This window comes from Chlamydotis macqueenii, chromosome 1, assembly GCF_036417535.1.
Source record: "Chlamydotis macqueenii isolate bChlMac1 chromosome 1, bChlMac1.mat, whole genome shotgun sequence".
In the NCBI taxonomy this organism is placed as follows: Eukaryota; Metazoa; Chordata; class Aves; order Otidiformes; family Otididae; genus Chlamydotis; species Chlamydotis macqueenii.
Genome location: NC_141556.1, coordinates 123,635,140 through 123,653,410, shown reverse-complemented (window position 1 = coordinate 123,653,410; position 18,271 = coordinate 123,635,140). Strand labels below are relative to the sequence as shown.

At 36.0% G+C, this 18,271-nt stretch overlaps 1 protein-coding gene across 2 annotated transcripts in view; it reads left to right on the top strand.

Annotated features, from left to right (window-relative positions):
* The window catches only part of USP9X (ubiquitin specific peptidase 9 X-linked), a 101,571-nt gene that overhangs the window by 32,271 nt on the left and 51,029 nt on the right, over nt 1–18,271 (top strand). For both annotated transcript variants that reach the window (XM_086766451.1, XM_010121384.2), the window contains 5 exons: nt 1,149–1,301; nt 5,258–5,362; nt 6,882–7,088; nt 8,005–8,141; nt 13,951–14,084. In XM_086766451.1, the coding sequence (XP_086622577.1) occupies nt 1,149–1,301; nt 5,258–5,362; nt 6,882–7,088; nt 8,005–8,141; nt 13,951–14,084 (736 nt within the window). The remainder of the gene's footprint in view (nt 1–1,148; nt 1,302–5,257; nt 5,363–6,881; nt 7,089–8,004; nt 8,142–13,950; nt 14,085–18,271) is intronic.

The following is an 18,271-nucleotide window of genomic DNA, read 5'->3' as shown; positions in this document are numbered from 1 at the left end:
TTTTCACATTTCAGAACCTGGATTGTTTGGTACAGAAAGTTCTAGCTATCACATTTAAATTTTTGTTTATTTATTTAATATTTACATACTTTGACTACTGCTTCATGCTTGAGTGCATATTTAGGGAACTATTAAAATAAGCATTTATAAAGTTAAAATAAGGACAATTTTATCTTCATCTTTGTGAAATTTAATTGTGTTAAGTGATTTTTGGACTGTTCTGCCTCATCTTTGTGACTGGCTACCTGTTGTGAGGTTTATAATCTGCAGAAGGACTGCTGACAAAAAAAGTGACTGCAGTTTGACTTTTTAAAGCAATAGCAGGAAGTAGGTTTCTTTTTTTTTTTTTTTTTTTTTACATATTCCCTGTAGTTTGACATCTCAGACAAGACTTTTGTTTTAGAATGAAATATTCTAGATTTAAGTATTTAACAAGATTAGCTTGAGTATTGTACGTATGTAATCAAGGACACTGTCGGAAGGTATGATACCATGTACGTCTGTTTTCTTTTTCAGTGCTCAAAGCACACACTGCTTTGCTTCAGTTGTAACAAAAAATGCATTACTATAATCTGACTGTGTCAATGAAAAAAATTACATCTGCTTAAGGCTTGAATATTTGCCTCTAATTCAATTAGAAGTATTTTTAAAAAACCCCTAGAAGTGGCAGTACTTAAGTAATATTTTAGTCTTTATGTATGCCTTTTTTGTGTGATATACTGTAGACGTACCAGTAAAGATAGAAGTGTCTTAAGCAATTCGATTTTGCTATTTAGTGATTCTGAAGAAAAATTTGGATCCCCGAATAGAAGAGTTAACTGTTCTTCCCATTGGCTTTTCGTGTTTGAAGTTGTTGGACATTTTTATGCTTTGAGTTCATTATTTTAATATGCCTGAAAAAACAATTCCTCTTAAGATATCACAATGACTAGCATACTGGATTATTTTAAATGCTGATTTTTTAGAGAAGAAGTGAAAGTTAGAGATAAGTACCTTCATCTGGTGCTGCATCTTTCTCATGTCTCCAAATTAGAATATTGTATATAAAGTCATTAATCTGTAACAGGTTTACATTTTTCTTTTTAGCTTAAATGTCAGTGATAGCACTTCAATAATTTGAGATGGCACTACTTTCTTTTTATATTCAGGAATGGATCCAGCAGAATAATATTTTGTCAATTGTGTTGAGAGATAGTCTTCATCAACCTCAGTATGTAGAGAAGTTAGAGAAAATTCTTCGTTTTGTCATCAAAGAGAAAGCCCTCACTTTGCAGGATCTTGACAACATTTGGGCTGCACAGGTAAAGAATTCAGCTGCTTGTGTGTTACTGCACAGGAGAGATCTTGTTCTGTGTCATATACTGAGAAGACAGTGACTTGTGCTTCTTATGCTTGATGTTAGACAAAAAAATACAATTCTGAAATCAAATGATGTTATTTTTTGGGGGATCCTGGATCTCAAATTTGTCTTCTCAAATGTCTTCAGTAGGAAGGGTCAACTGCACATGTACGTTAAGTCTAAAGGAACAGTTCAGAACATGATGCAAAGATTATCCTTTTTAAGTGTTAAGGAACCCTCAACATTAAGCAAAGTCTAGATTATGAAAGAACATAATACATATTATGACTTGATATATTAAAATGCATTAAGAGTATGTTTACCACAGTTGTATATTTTTTTTTCCTGGGCAGGATGCTATTAATAAGGCTTATAATAATGACTGTTCTAGAATTTGTTTAACAGCAAAATACTTCCTTTGTGTTGTAATGATTATTTTTGACAAATTAAAGTCTTGCGATATTGGGTTGTTTACTTAAAAGATTGGTGAAGCTGGGCTTCCTAGCTGTGGGCTGCGTGAGTTTAGCACACGTAAAGGGTAGCTGAAGAGACAAAGTCATTACTAATTATTGAGTAGACAGGAAAAAAAAAGGTCATTTTAGGATAGAAGCAAACATGAATACATATATCCTTGTTCATAAGTAATTGGTAGTGAAACTGTTACTTGTACAAGTAGGCCCTTAGGCCAGTCTTTCAAGTGTGGGAAGGCTAAATCTGCTTTCCAAGATAGAGGACTGTACTGGTTTTGGCAGGGATAGAGTTAAATTTCTTCATAATAACTTATATGAGGCTAGGTAGATAAAGCAAAAGATTTACCTCTTAAACTCTTTATCTGAACCCACAAATTTTCTCACTTCTGCCCTTCTGAGGCTCTCCCACATCCCGCTGTGGGGTGGGGAGTGAGTAAGCAGCTGGGCAGTGCATAGTTGCCAGCTGGGGTTATACCATGACAAGCGCTAATACAGGAATTGGTTAGTATTATGTGCCTAGTTTACGTGTGTTTACGTTCTTCTGAAACTGTAACAGTTTGGCTTAAGTGGATTTAACCAGGTGTCCCTATTTTCAGGCATGCTATTCCCCGGTTGTGTTTAAAGCACTTAAGACTGTGGATTATGTAGTGGAGGGTTAGCTTGAGATCTCTGGTGTTTCAACTAACTTCGTAATCTCTATACTTCAATTCCAGCATGATAGTAACTGCATAGGCTGAAACTCAGAAAGTTTTTATTTTCTCATTGTCTCTAAGTCCTGTTTAGAAAATTACATCATGTAACAGTAATACACAGATTCCTTGAATTAAGGTCTGTGATAATACTGTTAGTTTTCAGCTTGTGGTCTGTAGACCTTTCCAAACTGTCTTTGTATGTACGGAGTCTGTGGCGAAAAAAAGACTTTGAGAAATTAGTTTGCTGTTAGTACGCTTGTATTAGCTATATTAGAGCCTCATATTTTATAACAAGAAAGAAAAAAAAACAACCCTGAAATCTGGGGAAAAAAAGTCTTCCAAGAAATTTTATTACTCATAGTGCCTGGAAATGGGACATGTGGATAAGCTGGTTTAAGCCAAAATTTTTACCCTTCCAGGAAAGTGTAAACAACTGGTGCAACCCTTAAAAGACAGGGATAATCCACCTCAACAGTTGCAAAAAAAATTTAGGCATAAATCTTCCATGCTTTTAAATATCTGACTTTCAGTTAGGGAGTTGCCACAGTGCACTTGCTGCAGTTTGCACTGTATTTTTTGTGTGTGTGAAAGTTGATTTCAGTAAGTATTACTCAGGTAGATGGTTTCACTGTGGCTTTGGCTGTGGAATTAAAATGGACTAAAATGTAAGAATACCAAAATCTGCTAATACAGAATTATTTTTGCCAACTTCTCTGCTCCCTGTGTTTAGTGTTTTTTAGAAGCAGTGGTTTAATAAGAACTTCTAAGACTAGCTGGAGCATGAAATTCAGTAGCGAGGAGTTGATTTACCGTGTGCCTTTATATAACAGGCTGGCTATTTTAGCTCTTGCTCAGTGCAGCAGTGGTGTGGTTTTGCTTTCAGGCTAGAACCATTGCACTGCTGTCTGGGTTTAGAGGCTGAGCATGCACAAATTTACAGTTGATGGTATAGAAGTGCCCTGAGAATCTCTGTGTACAACTAGAATAAAAAAAAAAGTTGTTTATGAAAAGTAATAAAATCATGCAGCTTTTGCCTTTTGAAGGCAACAGAGTTTTTAAGTTTTATTGAAGTGGTTTTTTTTGTCTTACAAAGTGAGTGCTTGCAAAACAGAAGTATATTTGATTTAAGGAATAATGTTGGAAGTCTCTAAAGGCAAGCATTAAGTTGCAGGCTTTAAGTTGAGTTGCAGGGCAGATCCAGCTGGTGAAGAAATAAGGTTGCAGAGGTTAGTGTTGGAATCTCACTACTTACATTCTGGAGCATTTAACTAGAACTTGACATGCGCTTCCCTGTTCCAGTACAGAAAGCTGACAGTTCACATACCAGGTTCCTTACCTTCTCCTACTGTCTCGAAATGCTTCCCCGGCCTTTTGTCTTCTGAAGGGCTTCCCTGTGTCTGTTAAAAACATCCCAAGACAAGATTGTTATGTGCCTTATTCTTAGTCTTCTTGCCCTGCCCCTCGAGGAGCCATGCGTACTTCTCCTTTTACTTGTTATATTGTAGATGCTCTTTCTGCCCTGTATGCTCTCAGTTTTTCTTTCTATTCAGGAAATGGTCTGGTCAGAGAAAAAAAAAATTGCACAATGTTTTGTAAAATCAAGTGGAATAAGTGGTTTAGTAATGCCCTCTCTCATAATGTGACCCATAACATGAAAATGAATGTTACTACTTAAATTCACTTTTTTAAAAGAAGAATTTATGACACACTATAAAGAATTTACGGCATCGCCTGTAAAAAAGCTGTTAGTCTCTTTTTTTTTTTTTGTTTGTTTTTAAGTGAACTACTGATGCAAGCTTTTAGAAGGAAATGAATTTCAAAACTGCTTATGCATGCATTTTTAATACTGTACAAGATTAATTGCATCAGAGTTTGTTTTCTAAGTATTTGTTTCACGTTTTTTATTTTACACTTAACGGGAAATTTTTCAACAGTAATTCAGCTATTGATTGACGTAGTCCAAAATGGTTGGTTTTGAGTGCAGATTTAAAGTATGGGGTGCGTTTTCCAGCCTGGGCATGTAGTAAGGAAATTCCCTTCTTGCCCAGAGATAAAAATAGAGCTAATTGGTTTTTTCCTTATAGTCTTCCTCCTTACATGACAAAATTGTGATATACACCAAACTCCCATTTCAAACAGTGTCTTGTATGTAACTCAACATCTTGCCATTAGTTGTTTGATTGTTGGGCTGTAAGTTTATAAGCTGTTGGATGTTAAAATGTTATCTTTCAACAGCTTGTTTGTAATAGAAAGCTTTAGTTGTCCTTGAATCCACTAGCACAAAGGAAGTACTTCAGCCTGAGAAACTATGTGGAAATACTAAAATTGTTTTACAGCTTAAAACATCTCAATTAAATTCATTGAGGAAGTGGATTTTGAGTCCTTTCTTAAAAAAAAAAAAAAAAATCCCCCAAGCCCCCCTACATTAAATTAAAATGCTGATTTGTAAGTTAAAATACCTTTTTAGACTTCATTGTCTACTGTCCCAGCATGATTTTGTTAAAATAAATATTGTGACACTGCAGTATTTATATTATAAATAAATACTTGTGTGCACTCATGTAGAGCACACTTATGTACTTAGACACACAAGGGAAATCTAAATATTGTGACTTCTCAGTGACTCCCACAGCATCAGCTTTTCTTGCTGGCCACCTCAACCAGTCTTCTTGTAAAAATGATGTAGGATGTCTGGCTGCGTTGACTTCATATGAATTACGACAAATGTTGGTGGATTCTTTTTGTCTTCTTGACAGGCAGGAAAACATGAAGCCATTGTAAAAAATGTACATGATCTCCTTGCAAAATTAGCTTGGGATTTCTCTCCTGAACAGCTTGATCACCTGTTTGATTGTTTTAAGGTAACTATGCATATTTTGACTGTATTCAGAAAAATGTTTTGTGAAGTTGCATACAGATTTGATATTCTCTCTCAACATGTACTTTCTACTTATTTTAGATATGGGCAATTTCCTTGTGTTAAAAGGCTTCTTAATGTGTATAGCAACAGTCTGTAATATTTAATATTAGAAATGCTAGATTGTGCTGTTCTTTAACTAGCAGTCATTGTGAGATTTTTTTATTTGCTTCCTGTCTCAAGCAAAGATTAGTTATGCTAGTTTAATTGTCAATTTTATTTTCTGGTTTAAATGCTTTGGGATAATGCATATTTGTTGAGGCCTATAGTCTTAAAGTGACATTTAGAAATCCTAGGAATATTGAATTTTTCAAGCAAAATAAGTTATTTATCTTAAATACCTTTTATTCCAAATTATTACGTGGTGGTGGTTTAGTAAATGTTTTTCTCCTAGCATTGGATTAGGTTTCATCAAGTTTACCGGGCATTGCTGCTTTTGATCTTTAAGTAGAGGAGATCAGTGAGTTCTGTTTTCTGCTCCCTCAACTTCCTCTTTATCATATAATAATTTTTTTCTCCAGTTAACAGAGATACAGAATGAAGCAGTCTCAGGAAGATAATGTTGAATGTTTATAAATGTACAATGATTTGACTCAAATCACAAAGCAACTTGTTTCTGAAAGTTTATGTTACTCGCTGGCTTTTTATGTATGCTGGCATTGGCGTTTGTAGCTTCCAGTAGTAGTGCTGTCCAGCTTGTTTTCCTGTTTCGCTTCCAGGAGGAGATCTGCTGTACTAGAAAACGGAACCCAGCTTTGTAGACTTGGTTTTCTGTTTTTAGATAAATACACTGTAGTCACATTTTGGCTTACATACCATTTGTGATCCAGTTAATGGGGATCTCCTAGTTTGGTAAATATAGGTCTAATGTTCTGTAATCTGGATACTGAACTAAATGCTCAGAAATTCTGTGTGTAAACTGTTGCAATTTTCTCTGACCTTGAGAGATGGACACGAAGTAATGTTATATTGGAAACCTAGTCAGAAAAAGTTTAACTTAGTGTAGAGGATGTTTGTTTTAGTCAGATTCAGAGGCACCAATGATATTAAAATTTTACTCATTTAGCAATTATAGGTTATTTAAGAAGTCTTTTAAGTATAAGCACAGGAGTTTTGAGAAAGCATTTGCAGGAAACAGCTGAATCCACTCTATTTTGGCTGTTGGTGAACTCATCAATGGTTATGTTAATTTTTACAAGCACATCTGTGACCTTTAAAGAAAGATCCTTTTTTTTCAAGTCTTAAGTTGAATACACTTTGTTATAAACACTACAAGAGCTATTTAATTGTGTCTGACTTAGGTGTTGATCTGATGTGCTATTTATTTTTAATGAAAGAAAATAATGTGAGAGTTCTTCATAAAGTTGCATCATTTTACTGTTGCATTGTTTCTTAACGGTGCAGGTTATGTGTGGAATTAAAAAAAAAGACTGGTTTTCATATCAAATAAAATATTTTCTTAGGCAAGTTGGACAAATGCAAGCAAGAAACAGCGTGAGAAACTACTTGAGTTAATTCGTCGTCTTGCAGAGGATGACAAGGATGGTGTGATGGCACACAAAGTGCTGAACCTTTTGTGGAATTTGGCACATAGTGATGATGTACCAGTTGATATCATGGACCAGGCTCTCAGTGCCCATATTAAAATCTTAGATTACAGCTGTTCACAGGTGAGTAATCTGGTGTGTTCTATTGTGAAATCGGTCACTGGCAGTTTCCTTCCGACTCCATGAAAAATTAAAGTGATGTGGTAATTTATCGGAAATATTCCTTATCATAGATTTGTATTATTCTACCCACATCCATGTATTTTGAAAATGTTACAGGACATACTTTAAATAACACAATTTGTGCTTTAGTTGGAGAGAGTGAAATCAGTTTGCCAGTCTTGTTGTAATTGGTGACGTACTGTAATGACCACATTGGAGGAACTGGAAAAGAACCCTACCAAAGTAAATAGGGAGGAATGGAAAAACAACCTTCCTTCTGTCTTTGCTTTTTTTTTTAACTCTATTATTCTCACTTTTTTGGGGGTCAAGACATATAAGGAAGTCCTTATATGTCTTGTATAATACTAGAAAGGACAGTGAAAACTATTACATACTCTCCTTCTCCATCCAAACTTCTGTGGAAGTCTTCCAGAATAATAATTCATTGTAATTTGAAATTAATCCATTATCTGTTTTGACAGCCTGTGGCAGTTTTTGTTTCTTACTTGTTAAGAAACAGTTTCTCATTGTTTCTTGGTATTTTATAGCAATTTACTCTTGAGTACAAGTGAGTAGAAACAAATTAAAGAAGGGGAGGAGCAAATTATTTAAACACTGGTGATCCTATCTAGCTATAGATTTTCTTAAATACATACTGAATGCTTGAGTGCTTGAAGGCAGAGAGTTTGTAACACTGATGGCTTCTGCCAACGTGTAGTGCTGCTCAGGTCCTTTTCTTATGCTGTATGTTTCAGAACTCAGTTGATCTAGTATTTGCATGGCTTTGTCTGTTCTGTTCTATCTTGGAAACAAAGTAAAGGAATGATGATAGTTTATGCAATATACTTGATTTTTATTATACCATTTGTTCTTTAAGGATCGAGATACACAAAAGATCCAATGGATAGATCGTTTTATAGAAGAGCTTCGCACAAATGACAAATGGGTCATTCCTGCACTGAAACAAATTAGAGAAATTTGCAGTTTGTTTGGTGAAGCACCGCAGAACTTGAGGTAAGAGTGGAATGCAAATAAAATTTTGTCTGTTAAAAGTCAAAAGGCTTGGAATGAGGCAGACTTTAAAATTTAACATCTTTGTTGGCGATGTGAACAGTGGGATCGAGTGCACCCCTCAATGATGCCAAGCTCTGTGGTGTGGTCAGCATGCTGGAGGGAAGGGATGCCATCCAGAGGGGCCTTGTCAGGCTGGAGAGATGGGCCCATGCAAACCTCATGAAGTTCAACAAGGCCAAGTGCAAGGTCCTGCACATGGGTCAGGGCAATCCCAAGCACAAATACAGGCTGGGCGGAGAATGGATCAAGAGCAGCCCTGAGGAGAAGGACTTGAGGGTACTGGTGGGTGAGGAGCTCGGCATGAGTCAGCGATGTGTGCTTGCAGCCCAGAAAGCCACTCGCATCCTAGGCTGCGTCTAAAGAAGTGTGGCCAGCAGGTCAAGGGAGGTGGTTCTGCCCCTGTACTCTGCTTTCAGGAGACCCCACCTGGCATAGTGCATCCAGCTATGGAGCCACCAACATGAGAAGAGTGTGGACCTCTTGGAGTGAGTCCAGAAGAGGCCATGAAGATGATAAGAGGGCTGGAGCACCTCTCCTATGAGGACAGGCTGAGAGAGTTGGGGCTATTCAGCCTGAAGGCTCTGGGGAGACCATGTATAGCAGCCTTCCAGGACATAAAGAGGACTTAAAAAAAACTGGAGAGGGACTTTTGACAAGGGCATGGAGTGATAGGACAGAGGGTAATGGCTTATAAACTGGAGAAGGGTAGATTTAGACTAGATATAAGGAAGAAGTCCTTTACAATGAGGGTGGTGAGGCACTGGAACAGAGGTGGCAGATGCCTCATTCCTGGAAACATTCAAGGCCAGGTTGGATGGGGCTTTGAGCAACCTGGTTGAGTGGAAAGTGGCCGTGGCAATGGCAGAGGGGTTATAAGTAGATGATCTTTGAAGGTCCCTTCCAACCCAAACTGTTCCATGATTCTGTGAAATCATAATCTATATTTGAAGATGTTCTTGAGTTTGTTTTAATATGTATAAATAGCCTCTAAAAGCTCAGACACTTACGTTCAGTAAGAGAGAATTAACTGTTTCCTCAAACATGCTGTTACTAGTTCTTAGAATAGTCGTCAGATTTGTAGAAAATCTGTTTTTGTTATTGCTGCCTAACAATGGAATTAGTTTACAAAGTATAAATGTACTTTATGTGCATACATGTATAAGACTGGGGGGGGGGAGTTTGTTTTTTTAAAGGAAGAAAAAAGAAAAGCCATTGTCGTTTGAACTTGTTAAAATACACATGCTTATTTTCATTATTTTAAATGTCTTCTCACTACAGAAGTATCTGAGATTTTGCGCCCCTAGGATTTTTTCGTATCTACATCAGAATTTTTTCAAACTCCAGAAAAACATTGTTTGCTTATCAGTGTTGCATAATTGCTTTCTTTTAGTTCTTGTAAGCAGGTAAACAATTCAAATCAATGTTGCTATAACCATCTGCTTACATGAAGGATCAAGGCAGGGAAAGTTGAAGAAAATAAGCTTTCAGTTTACACAACACCGTGCTCTTACTGATGCCATTTTAAGGAGCTGTGATAATATTACATTCCTGGCATTTGGAAGTTTCTTTAGTATGCAACATATTTCTCAGTTTCTATGACATTTGAATCCTTTAGAGTTTCACATTAATGACTGTTTGCAAGATGTCTCTTTTCTCTGTCTTGGAGTCCTTAACCTTTTACGTGCTATGGGATCTACCTGGTTATTTGTGGTACTTGTTCAAGTTGGATGCTTTTTAGCACAATGCCTTAACGAAGAGGCTTTAAGTAATTACTGAAGCAGAGCTCATTCAAGGCACTGATTAGATTTCTGCTCTGAATTAATCCTGAGAAGAACCTGTTTTCTTTTGATTGGGGAAATTTAGGTCCCCTCTATGGTATAGGTACAGTTAGATGGTTTTAACATATCTTTTTGTTTTGTTTGTTGTTGTTGTTGTTTTGGTTGTTTTGTTTTTTTTTTTTTCTGTCAGACTGTCTCTTCCGTTCCTCAGATTTAAGGAAGTCTGTATTGCAGTATGTGATAATACCTCATTATTATGCAGTATTTGAAAATCCACATGGCGGGAAAGTAAACTTTGAATTCAAAGTTTTGATCAATGGACTTACAAAGATCTCATCCACTGGAGAAGCCTTTGTTAGCAAGATAGTGTTGAGGGAGTTTTTTTTAGTCGGCTGATATTACTGCCGAGGTGACTGGAGAACCTAGTGAGTGAAAACATCATTTTGAAGTAGTCAGAGACTTTCCAGTCCTCTGAGTTTTCTGGTAACTCAACATTGCAGTGCATGTATCTAATACCTGTTCTGTCAGCTTACCTTATCTGACTTAAAAGTTTAATCTCTAGCATCTTTCTAGAATTTGTATTGAAAATACATCAGAACAAATGTTTGTGATAACTGCCTCAAAAGCATTTCACAGAGCTTTCAGTGTGCAACATTAATCCTATAATGTATATAGTGGTCTTTTAGGGTGGTTCAGTTGATTGGCATTGGCAATTAAAAGTTTGGTCCAGAACAACTAAGGCTGCTGAGTCTTGGCAAAAATGAATATAAATTATCTTATGCCATTGGCACTGTAGAGATTCTTTTGAGGAGGAAGATTTAATTGTTGCTAGTTATTAATGCAGTTGAGCAAAGTGACAAATTAGTTACACAGTTGCTTTGGCAAAATTTAACTCCTTGACCACAAAGAAATGCTGCATGTTCCAGGAAGTTTAGCTTAACCACAATTGCAGCAGCACAAGAAAATAATTCTTACTTAGGTGCAAGGATACTTATTAAGGAATAGTCAACTTTGTTACTCAACATTTTGACCTTTAGCATACAGATAATTAATCATCTTAATTTTCTCTGTGTTGGCTGATGGAGGTAGAGCCTCCTGTAGACCAGTTTCAAGTACTTAAGTTAGACCTAGATCTACTCAAGCAGTGTAAGATTGGTCTCCTAAATTACTTTCCCAGAAGAAGTAACCGAACATTGCGAGGACCTTCTGTAAGAGTTTAGGGGTTTTGTTTGTGCTTTAAGGCAACAATGATGCTAGCTAGATTCAAGTCACTTTTTTAGTAAGTAGTAGGATTTGTTGGGTTGGTTTGTGGTTATTTGGATCTTTAATGTCTGCTTTTAATGGTACATAGCATTTGTTTGTGTAGTAGAACTGTCAGCCTCAAAAGCTCAGTTACATGAGCAGTATTATGTTGGGCAGGTTATATGTGCAGATAATTTAAATGGATTTTTTAAAAAATTATTTAAGTTGTTTGGAATTTTGCCTTTGTCATTTGACCATTATTTTTCTAGCAAATTAGCATACATCCTAACTATTAAATGTCCTTTTTAGTATTTCCAAAGTACTTTGGTACCCATTTCAAAATGCTAGTTTTTTTTCTTATACATTGGCTTTTGATAGCCATTTAGTAGAAACAGAATGAAAAGATTAATTAACTGAGGAGCAAGAAAAGTTGAAGTTATTACTAAAGGAATGTGTCTCAGTGGCAACATAATCATTTAGCCTAACCTCAGATGCTTAAGGGAATAATACTATGGTTGTATGTGGAGTTTGTTTTAATTCTAGAAAGCATGCTAGGAAGTCATCTTAGATCAGCTTTTTTTCTGTGCCTGAAGACAGTCATCTTGCCTTTGACTCCATTCTAGCACATGACCAAAATAACATTTTACACATTGCTCACAAATACTGTGTAACAACTCATAGCTCATAACCCTAGTTCTTACAGTTATTCAACCTTTAGAAGTAGTTGCTAACAAAGATGAATCCATGTGTCCAAATTTGTTGTTTGTACGTTTGATTGAGAAAGGAGGAAAGTAAAAAAATGTCTAGTGCAGAAGTTTATTTAGTCTTCTGCTGATAATGCTTTCTTTTTGTGATATTTTGTAAGGTTGATACAAATGCCTAATATTATGAGTATATAAATACACATGCCAATAGGTTCATTCAGCAGAATACTGTCTTGCTTCTGCTTGTTCCTTTAGTTATCCCATCATGCATATTTCCTAAATACCCAATGTTCTTATTTACTGTTATCCTTTGTAAACGCATCTCTATTTAGAGGTAACATATCGGGTAGCCGCTAAAATAGAGACATCCAGTCTTTTGCTGGTTTTGCTGCTGGTTTACGCTGAGCAAGGAGAGTTGATGGAGAGGGAATTAGTGTAATTGGAAAGTTTCTCAAAAACAGAGGATGTTCTTTCTGGGTGTATAAAGTCCTGTATGCTTTTGTCTATTTTGTTTTTTCTCCAGCAAATGTATGGGTCCCTTTTTTAAACACTTCTTGTGTTTTAAGTTCCACTTTCAAGCTGTTTTGGAAGGTCTACATGTTATGAGGTCTGGCCTTCTGAAGACCTCTGTGCTTAGCAGGCCAAATTCTGTTGGTTGCAGACAACAGAAATATTGGAAGGGTGTTGTTGGCTTCTGTCTTTTAAACCCAGTGACAGTGATCTTTGGTGAATCAATTTGTCTGTTGTTGTTACATGTGCAGTGAAATGTGGTTATCAGCTCATGTTTGAACTGGGATTTATTGCCTTCCCTACTGTTCTCAAAAGGTATGGCAATACCCTAGAGTGCTGTAGGTCATCTAATAGGGAGACCTTGTTTCCTAGGAAGGATGAGAGTTTCTACCTGTAATCCATTCAGCTAATTTTGGGGTCTGCTTTCTTTAGTGTTGAAGGAAAGGAGAACAGTTCTGAAATCACATTTATATTTCTTCGAGGAAGGCTATGAGATGAGCTGAGTGGCAATACAATGAGGAACGCCTTTCTTTTTCTCTGCACAACCCTCACCCCCCCTTTTTTTTTCCTCTTTTTTTTTTTTTTTTTCTTTTTTTTTTCCTCCTCCTCTCTTTACCATGGAAGAACAGTGCAAGTTTGTATTGTTTATGCAGCCAAGGTCAGTGCTCTGATCTGCAAAAGAAGTTCAGGCATTTCAAGACTGTTCTGCAGAGGTGATTAGTCCCTAAGTTCTAGAATTTGATGGTGTTCATGGCATGTGGGTTTTAGACTCAAGCTCTGTATTTTCTCTTGCAGTTTACTTTTGTAATCTAAATATGTCTAATATTGCTTGAGAGCAGCATTTTTGGTCAGATCTTGATAACAGACTTAAATTACTATGTATTTATTTATTTGGAGTATTCCTTCTTCCACTTTCCTGTTTTTTTTTCTTAGAATATATGCTCTGCATAACTGTTTGTTTTGTTTGTACCAATGTTTTTTCAAGTAGATACTGTTACAAAAAAAACCCAAACAATGCAGACTTGTGCAGTTTTTTGAAGTACTGAAGGAAATGACATGATTATTGGCTAGTGTTCTTTCACTGTAGTTTGAAGACCATGAGCTTTCATTTTGAAAATTGACCTAGTTTTACTTACTGTTTTAATATCAAATTTAGAAAAGAATATCAGATGGATATGCAAGAAATTGTGGTTATGCATATGGTAGTGGTAGTACAGTTGAGGGTCTCTGTATCTCCTATTCAGTTTCTGGGCAGGTGCTTCTATTCCTGTCTTGCTGTGGATATTTTTCCTGCAGCATACTGAGCTGCTCGGATTGCTTTGATATTTCTCGTACATGCTGTAACTGTATATAATCCTCATTAATTAACTGGTTTTTTTAATAACTGGTAAAAACTGTTGATGTGTCAGAAGAAAAAAGAATTGGAATTTGCATCAGAGTTTCTAAAATGTTTTTCTGTACTGTTAGGTGCAAGACTTCTCTGCTTTTCTTATAACACTTGTATTTTAATTTCAGTCAAACTCAGCGAAGTCCCCATGTGTTTTACCGACATGACTTAATCAATCAACTTCAGCACAATCATGCCCTAGTTACATTAGTTGCAGAAAATCTCTCTGCCTATATGGAAAGCATGAGGCAGTATGCTAAAGGTAAGTTTTAAAATAAAAATTGTCTTATAAATGTTGTGTGTGAAAACTCCAGTTGAAAATGAATTACAAGCAAATTCTCATAATGAAATAAGTATTAAGTTTATTTCATTTTAAATCATCTATGGGATTAATAGCCTTTGTGGTGTCTACTTGGCCAAGAAAAGCTTAAAATGTAAACCTTTTGTTTCATCATTGAAAATGTGGTGTGTTTTACAGCAGAATATGGGGAAATGGCAGCTTTTGTTTATCTGTGGATTGATAAACATCATCTAGTCCTACTTAGGCTAGGGTGAGTTTTTTTGCAGGAAGTTCTAATGATTACCTTGGATTTTGTCTCACTCCTAGTTTTCTATTTTTGTAGGCTGCTTTGAGAAGTGTTTTAATCACCTCTGTTTGAAGCCAGTATTTGGAATTTGTCAGAGAGGACACTAGACCACAGAGATACCGTTTCTTTTTACCATGCAACTCAGTTTCTGTTTAGTTGCTTTCTCACTGCTTTTGTTATTAGCTGCTGTTGTGGCAGCGCATCATGTTAACATTCATGTATTTTGGGCTAAACTCAACCCTTCACTGATGAGTTTAAACTCTTACTCTGGAGTGGCTTTCTAGCTACTGCAGTAGAAGTAGGGAGGTGAATGATGGACCACAGACCTCCTTGTTTTACTGGGTCGCAATACTTATTGAATTAAGCTAACAGAAGTGTGAGGAGGAGATTTACGCCCCTCCCACATCTACTTTACTAACCCGAACTAGGGACCATTCTACCCTGACATCATAACATCCTACCAGCTACATCTCAAAAATGCCACGGTATGTTATGTAGGAATTCAGTGTAGATTGTTCAGAGAGAACAGGATGTTTGCACATCGTAAAGTGTGTGTGTGTGTCTTCTAATGCTTAGGTAACTTGCCTGGACACTTCTAGTTTGGGATTCATTTAAGTTTGGATTACTTGATTAAAACATATCCAAAACACATCCTTGGAGATTTGTTTGGATAGTAGTGCTGTATGAAGATGGTAGCTTCAGCTAGATATGGATCAATAAAAATGACACTTAAGCTAAATCTGCAGCTGTATTTCTCTATTCAGGAATACAAGAAGGGATTCACCCTAATTTAAGTTCCTTAGTTCATGATAGCATTGCTCTAATTGATGTTAAAATAATATTAAATACTTTTCTCTGTTCTCAAGCCATACTATCTTAGGCTTAGCCTTCTCTGGAAAAGTGGAATAGAGCAAGTATTATTTAATGTAACTTCTGTAAGCTGTTGAAGTGCTCTTCAACTTAGCTCAAGTGATGCAAAAATGCAATTTAATTTATGACGAACTTTGCATCTTAACTATATGGATAGCTTAGAATCTATGATTCTTTCCTTCTGTTGGACTTGGGCCATCTTTGAAATCTGGGTTTTGGCCTCAGGATTGTGAAGGAAACTTAATCAACAACTATGTTCTAATGCAATGTTATCTTTGTCCAAAAATAACCTACACATACTGTTAAAGTATGAACTATTATTCATTAATGTCAATTACTTTGAAGCCAGAGGTCATTTGTGAGAATATTGTTTACCTGTCAAATTGTTGATGACTTTGGCAGAAAAATTGGGCTAGTGTCTTGCATGATTCTTGTGCCTAAAAACACATGCCCTGCCCCTCCCCGTCCTGTGATGACTCGGTAAAGCAGTAATACAAGCGTCTTCAGCACTGTATGAATGACAAGTGTGCAGACTTTAAATTGAATCTCATTACAAAGCAATTAAATTGTGTTTTCTTGAGATGAAGCGGCTGTAGAACTTCTACTTGTTTGCATCAGAGTACAAAACCAAATGAACAGTAGTGTGGAATTTTGAGTTTTTAACTAGATGCTTTATCGCATGTATAAGGACAGCCGGAAAATACAACCTAATGTTCCTGATATTGTTTGCCTTCTGTGCCTTCCTGGAGGAGGAGAAAAGATGGGGGGGGGGGGGAGGGGGGCAGGGAACAGAATAAATGAAAGGAGGAGAAAGATTATTATGATTGTGAGGACAGAAAGAAAGAACTGGACAGCTGTAAAATTAAGCTGAGCTGGAGAAGATGAATGAGACAGAGGGAGAAAATTCAAGGCAAGCATCCAAACAGCAGAGGTCAAACAGATGCCATAGGAAGAAAAAAAAAATCCACTTGCCCACAGATCTTTTTGGCAGTTAATGCCACAATTACTATGTGATTTGTTGGTGGGTTTTTTTGTATTAATTTTGAGTTTGCCGTATTTTTATTTTCCTTAAAGGCTTTTATAGTTGTGTTCTGTGAAGGGGAATAATGTTATTCACTAATGCATATTCTTTTCTATCATACTCCCTTTTATATGCTTGCCTCTTTAAGGTTAAAGAAAAGCCTAATCTATGTTTCAGAATTTTTTCCATGATCTGTGACTTTCTTTTCTACTGAACTTGCCCTTTCCTCCAACTCTGCAAAGTCCTCCATGGGATGAGACAACTGCTATTGTGTTGTGTAGTCCTGAAGGAGGAGGTCACAGTTGAATCTTTTTGACTATTTATCAAAGACTTTCTGAAAATTTGAAAAGATTGCTAGCCAGTTCTTCCTTATCTTCTGTTTTTCTGAAGTAATAAAAAAATCAAAAGTGTTAATGAAATGTAATTATTTTTAGAAATTGTGCCATGTCATCTTCTGTGTGTGTTTATCACTAATTATACTTGATCAAAAAACAACTGGTTGAAAATTTATAATTTCTCTGTTCATTCACTGTTTCTGTATGTATTAAGAACTTTTAAGGAGATCACACTTAGACTTGCTGTAGGATGAACAGAGTAGAAAATAAATCAGGCAAATGTAGGAAGAATATGAGATAGAGATTATTTAGGGACACTGATTCTTTTTTTTTTGGTTTTTTTTTTTTTTTGAGTTCAGAGTTTTTCAGAATTCTTAAGTACATACATTTTGCCTTTGGGCACATGACTGGCCTTCAGTAGTTGAATTCTTCTATCATTGCCACTGTTGACACTTGCGTCTATGAATTAATCTCTGCTCAGAAAAAGAAAGCCCAGATAGTCCCCCTAATTCAACCAGCCAACCAACAACACCACCTCTCCCTCACCAAAATGAAATCAAACAAAAAAAACCATCCAAAATACCAAACACTTGAGGTAATTAGTTTTAATTTCTCTGCAATATACTTATCTACCATAATTATTTATTCTGTTAGGCCCACAGCATATTTTTCAAGTTTTCTACTTCTAATACATAAATAATTTTTGTTCTGCTACTTTTATATTATTTCTTCAGATTTTTTTCACATTTCTTCTTTTGATAATTGCCCATTTGTGCTCACTTCATTAGGGCTAACATTTAAATTTTTGAAGAATTTCTGGTGAATGTAATGTAAGCATCAGTTAAGTACTAGTCTTCTGTTTTTCCTTTAATTTTTAAGCTCATGTATGTTTTGCAGTTTTGTAGAGAGAGCAGTATTTATGACAATTATTTTTCTCCTCATTTTGAAACACTGATGATGCACTTCAGCTGTTGTTGAGGAAGGAGTTCCCTCCTTGGTACAGTAGGAGATACTGATTTTCAGTTCTGAAGATAAATTTTACCATGAGTCCGGATGTTGTCCTGATACAATCATGGTACAGTCTCCCACAGCTGGGTCATCTTAGTAACTGCATAATCTGTATACCTTTGCAACTAAGAAACATAGCATTAATGAGTTTATAATGATGAAATATTACTAGTACAGATCAAAGCAATGCAAGTGCAGATCTAGATTGTGTCTCTTAAAAAAAAACAAACAAAACAAACAAAAAACCCCAAAACACAAAACCAGAACCACACCAAAACCAAGTTTCTATCGAGCAAACAGCTGTCTGTTAAACAAAATATTGTGCTGAAATTTGATAAAATGCAGATAAAAGTTTGACTTCTTGCCATACTTTCAACAACTGTTTCCAGCTTGTCAGTATTGCAGGCATTTGTTTTTTGTGCTTGGACACTTACAGTAAATAAAGTTGTTCTATGCTTTCCTCCTCTAAGCGATGTCGTGTATGTAGCTACTTATAAAAGTGTTAAAGAACTGGAGTCATTATTTCCTCTGGGGAGGAAAAACCCTAAAAATTAAAAACTGAAATTTTGGAAAAGGTGCTCTGTAACAAAACTAAAGCATCCTCAGAAAAAAAATAACGCTAGATTGT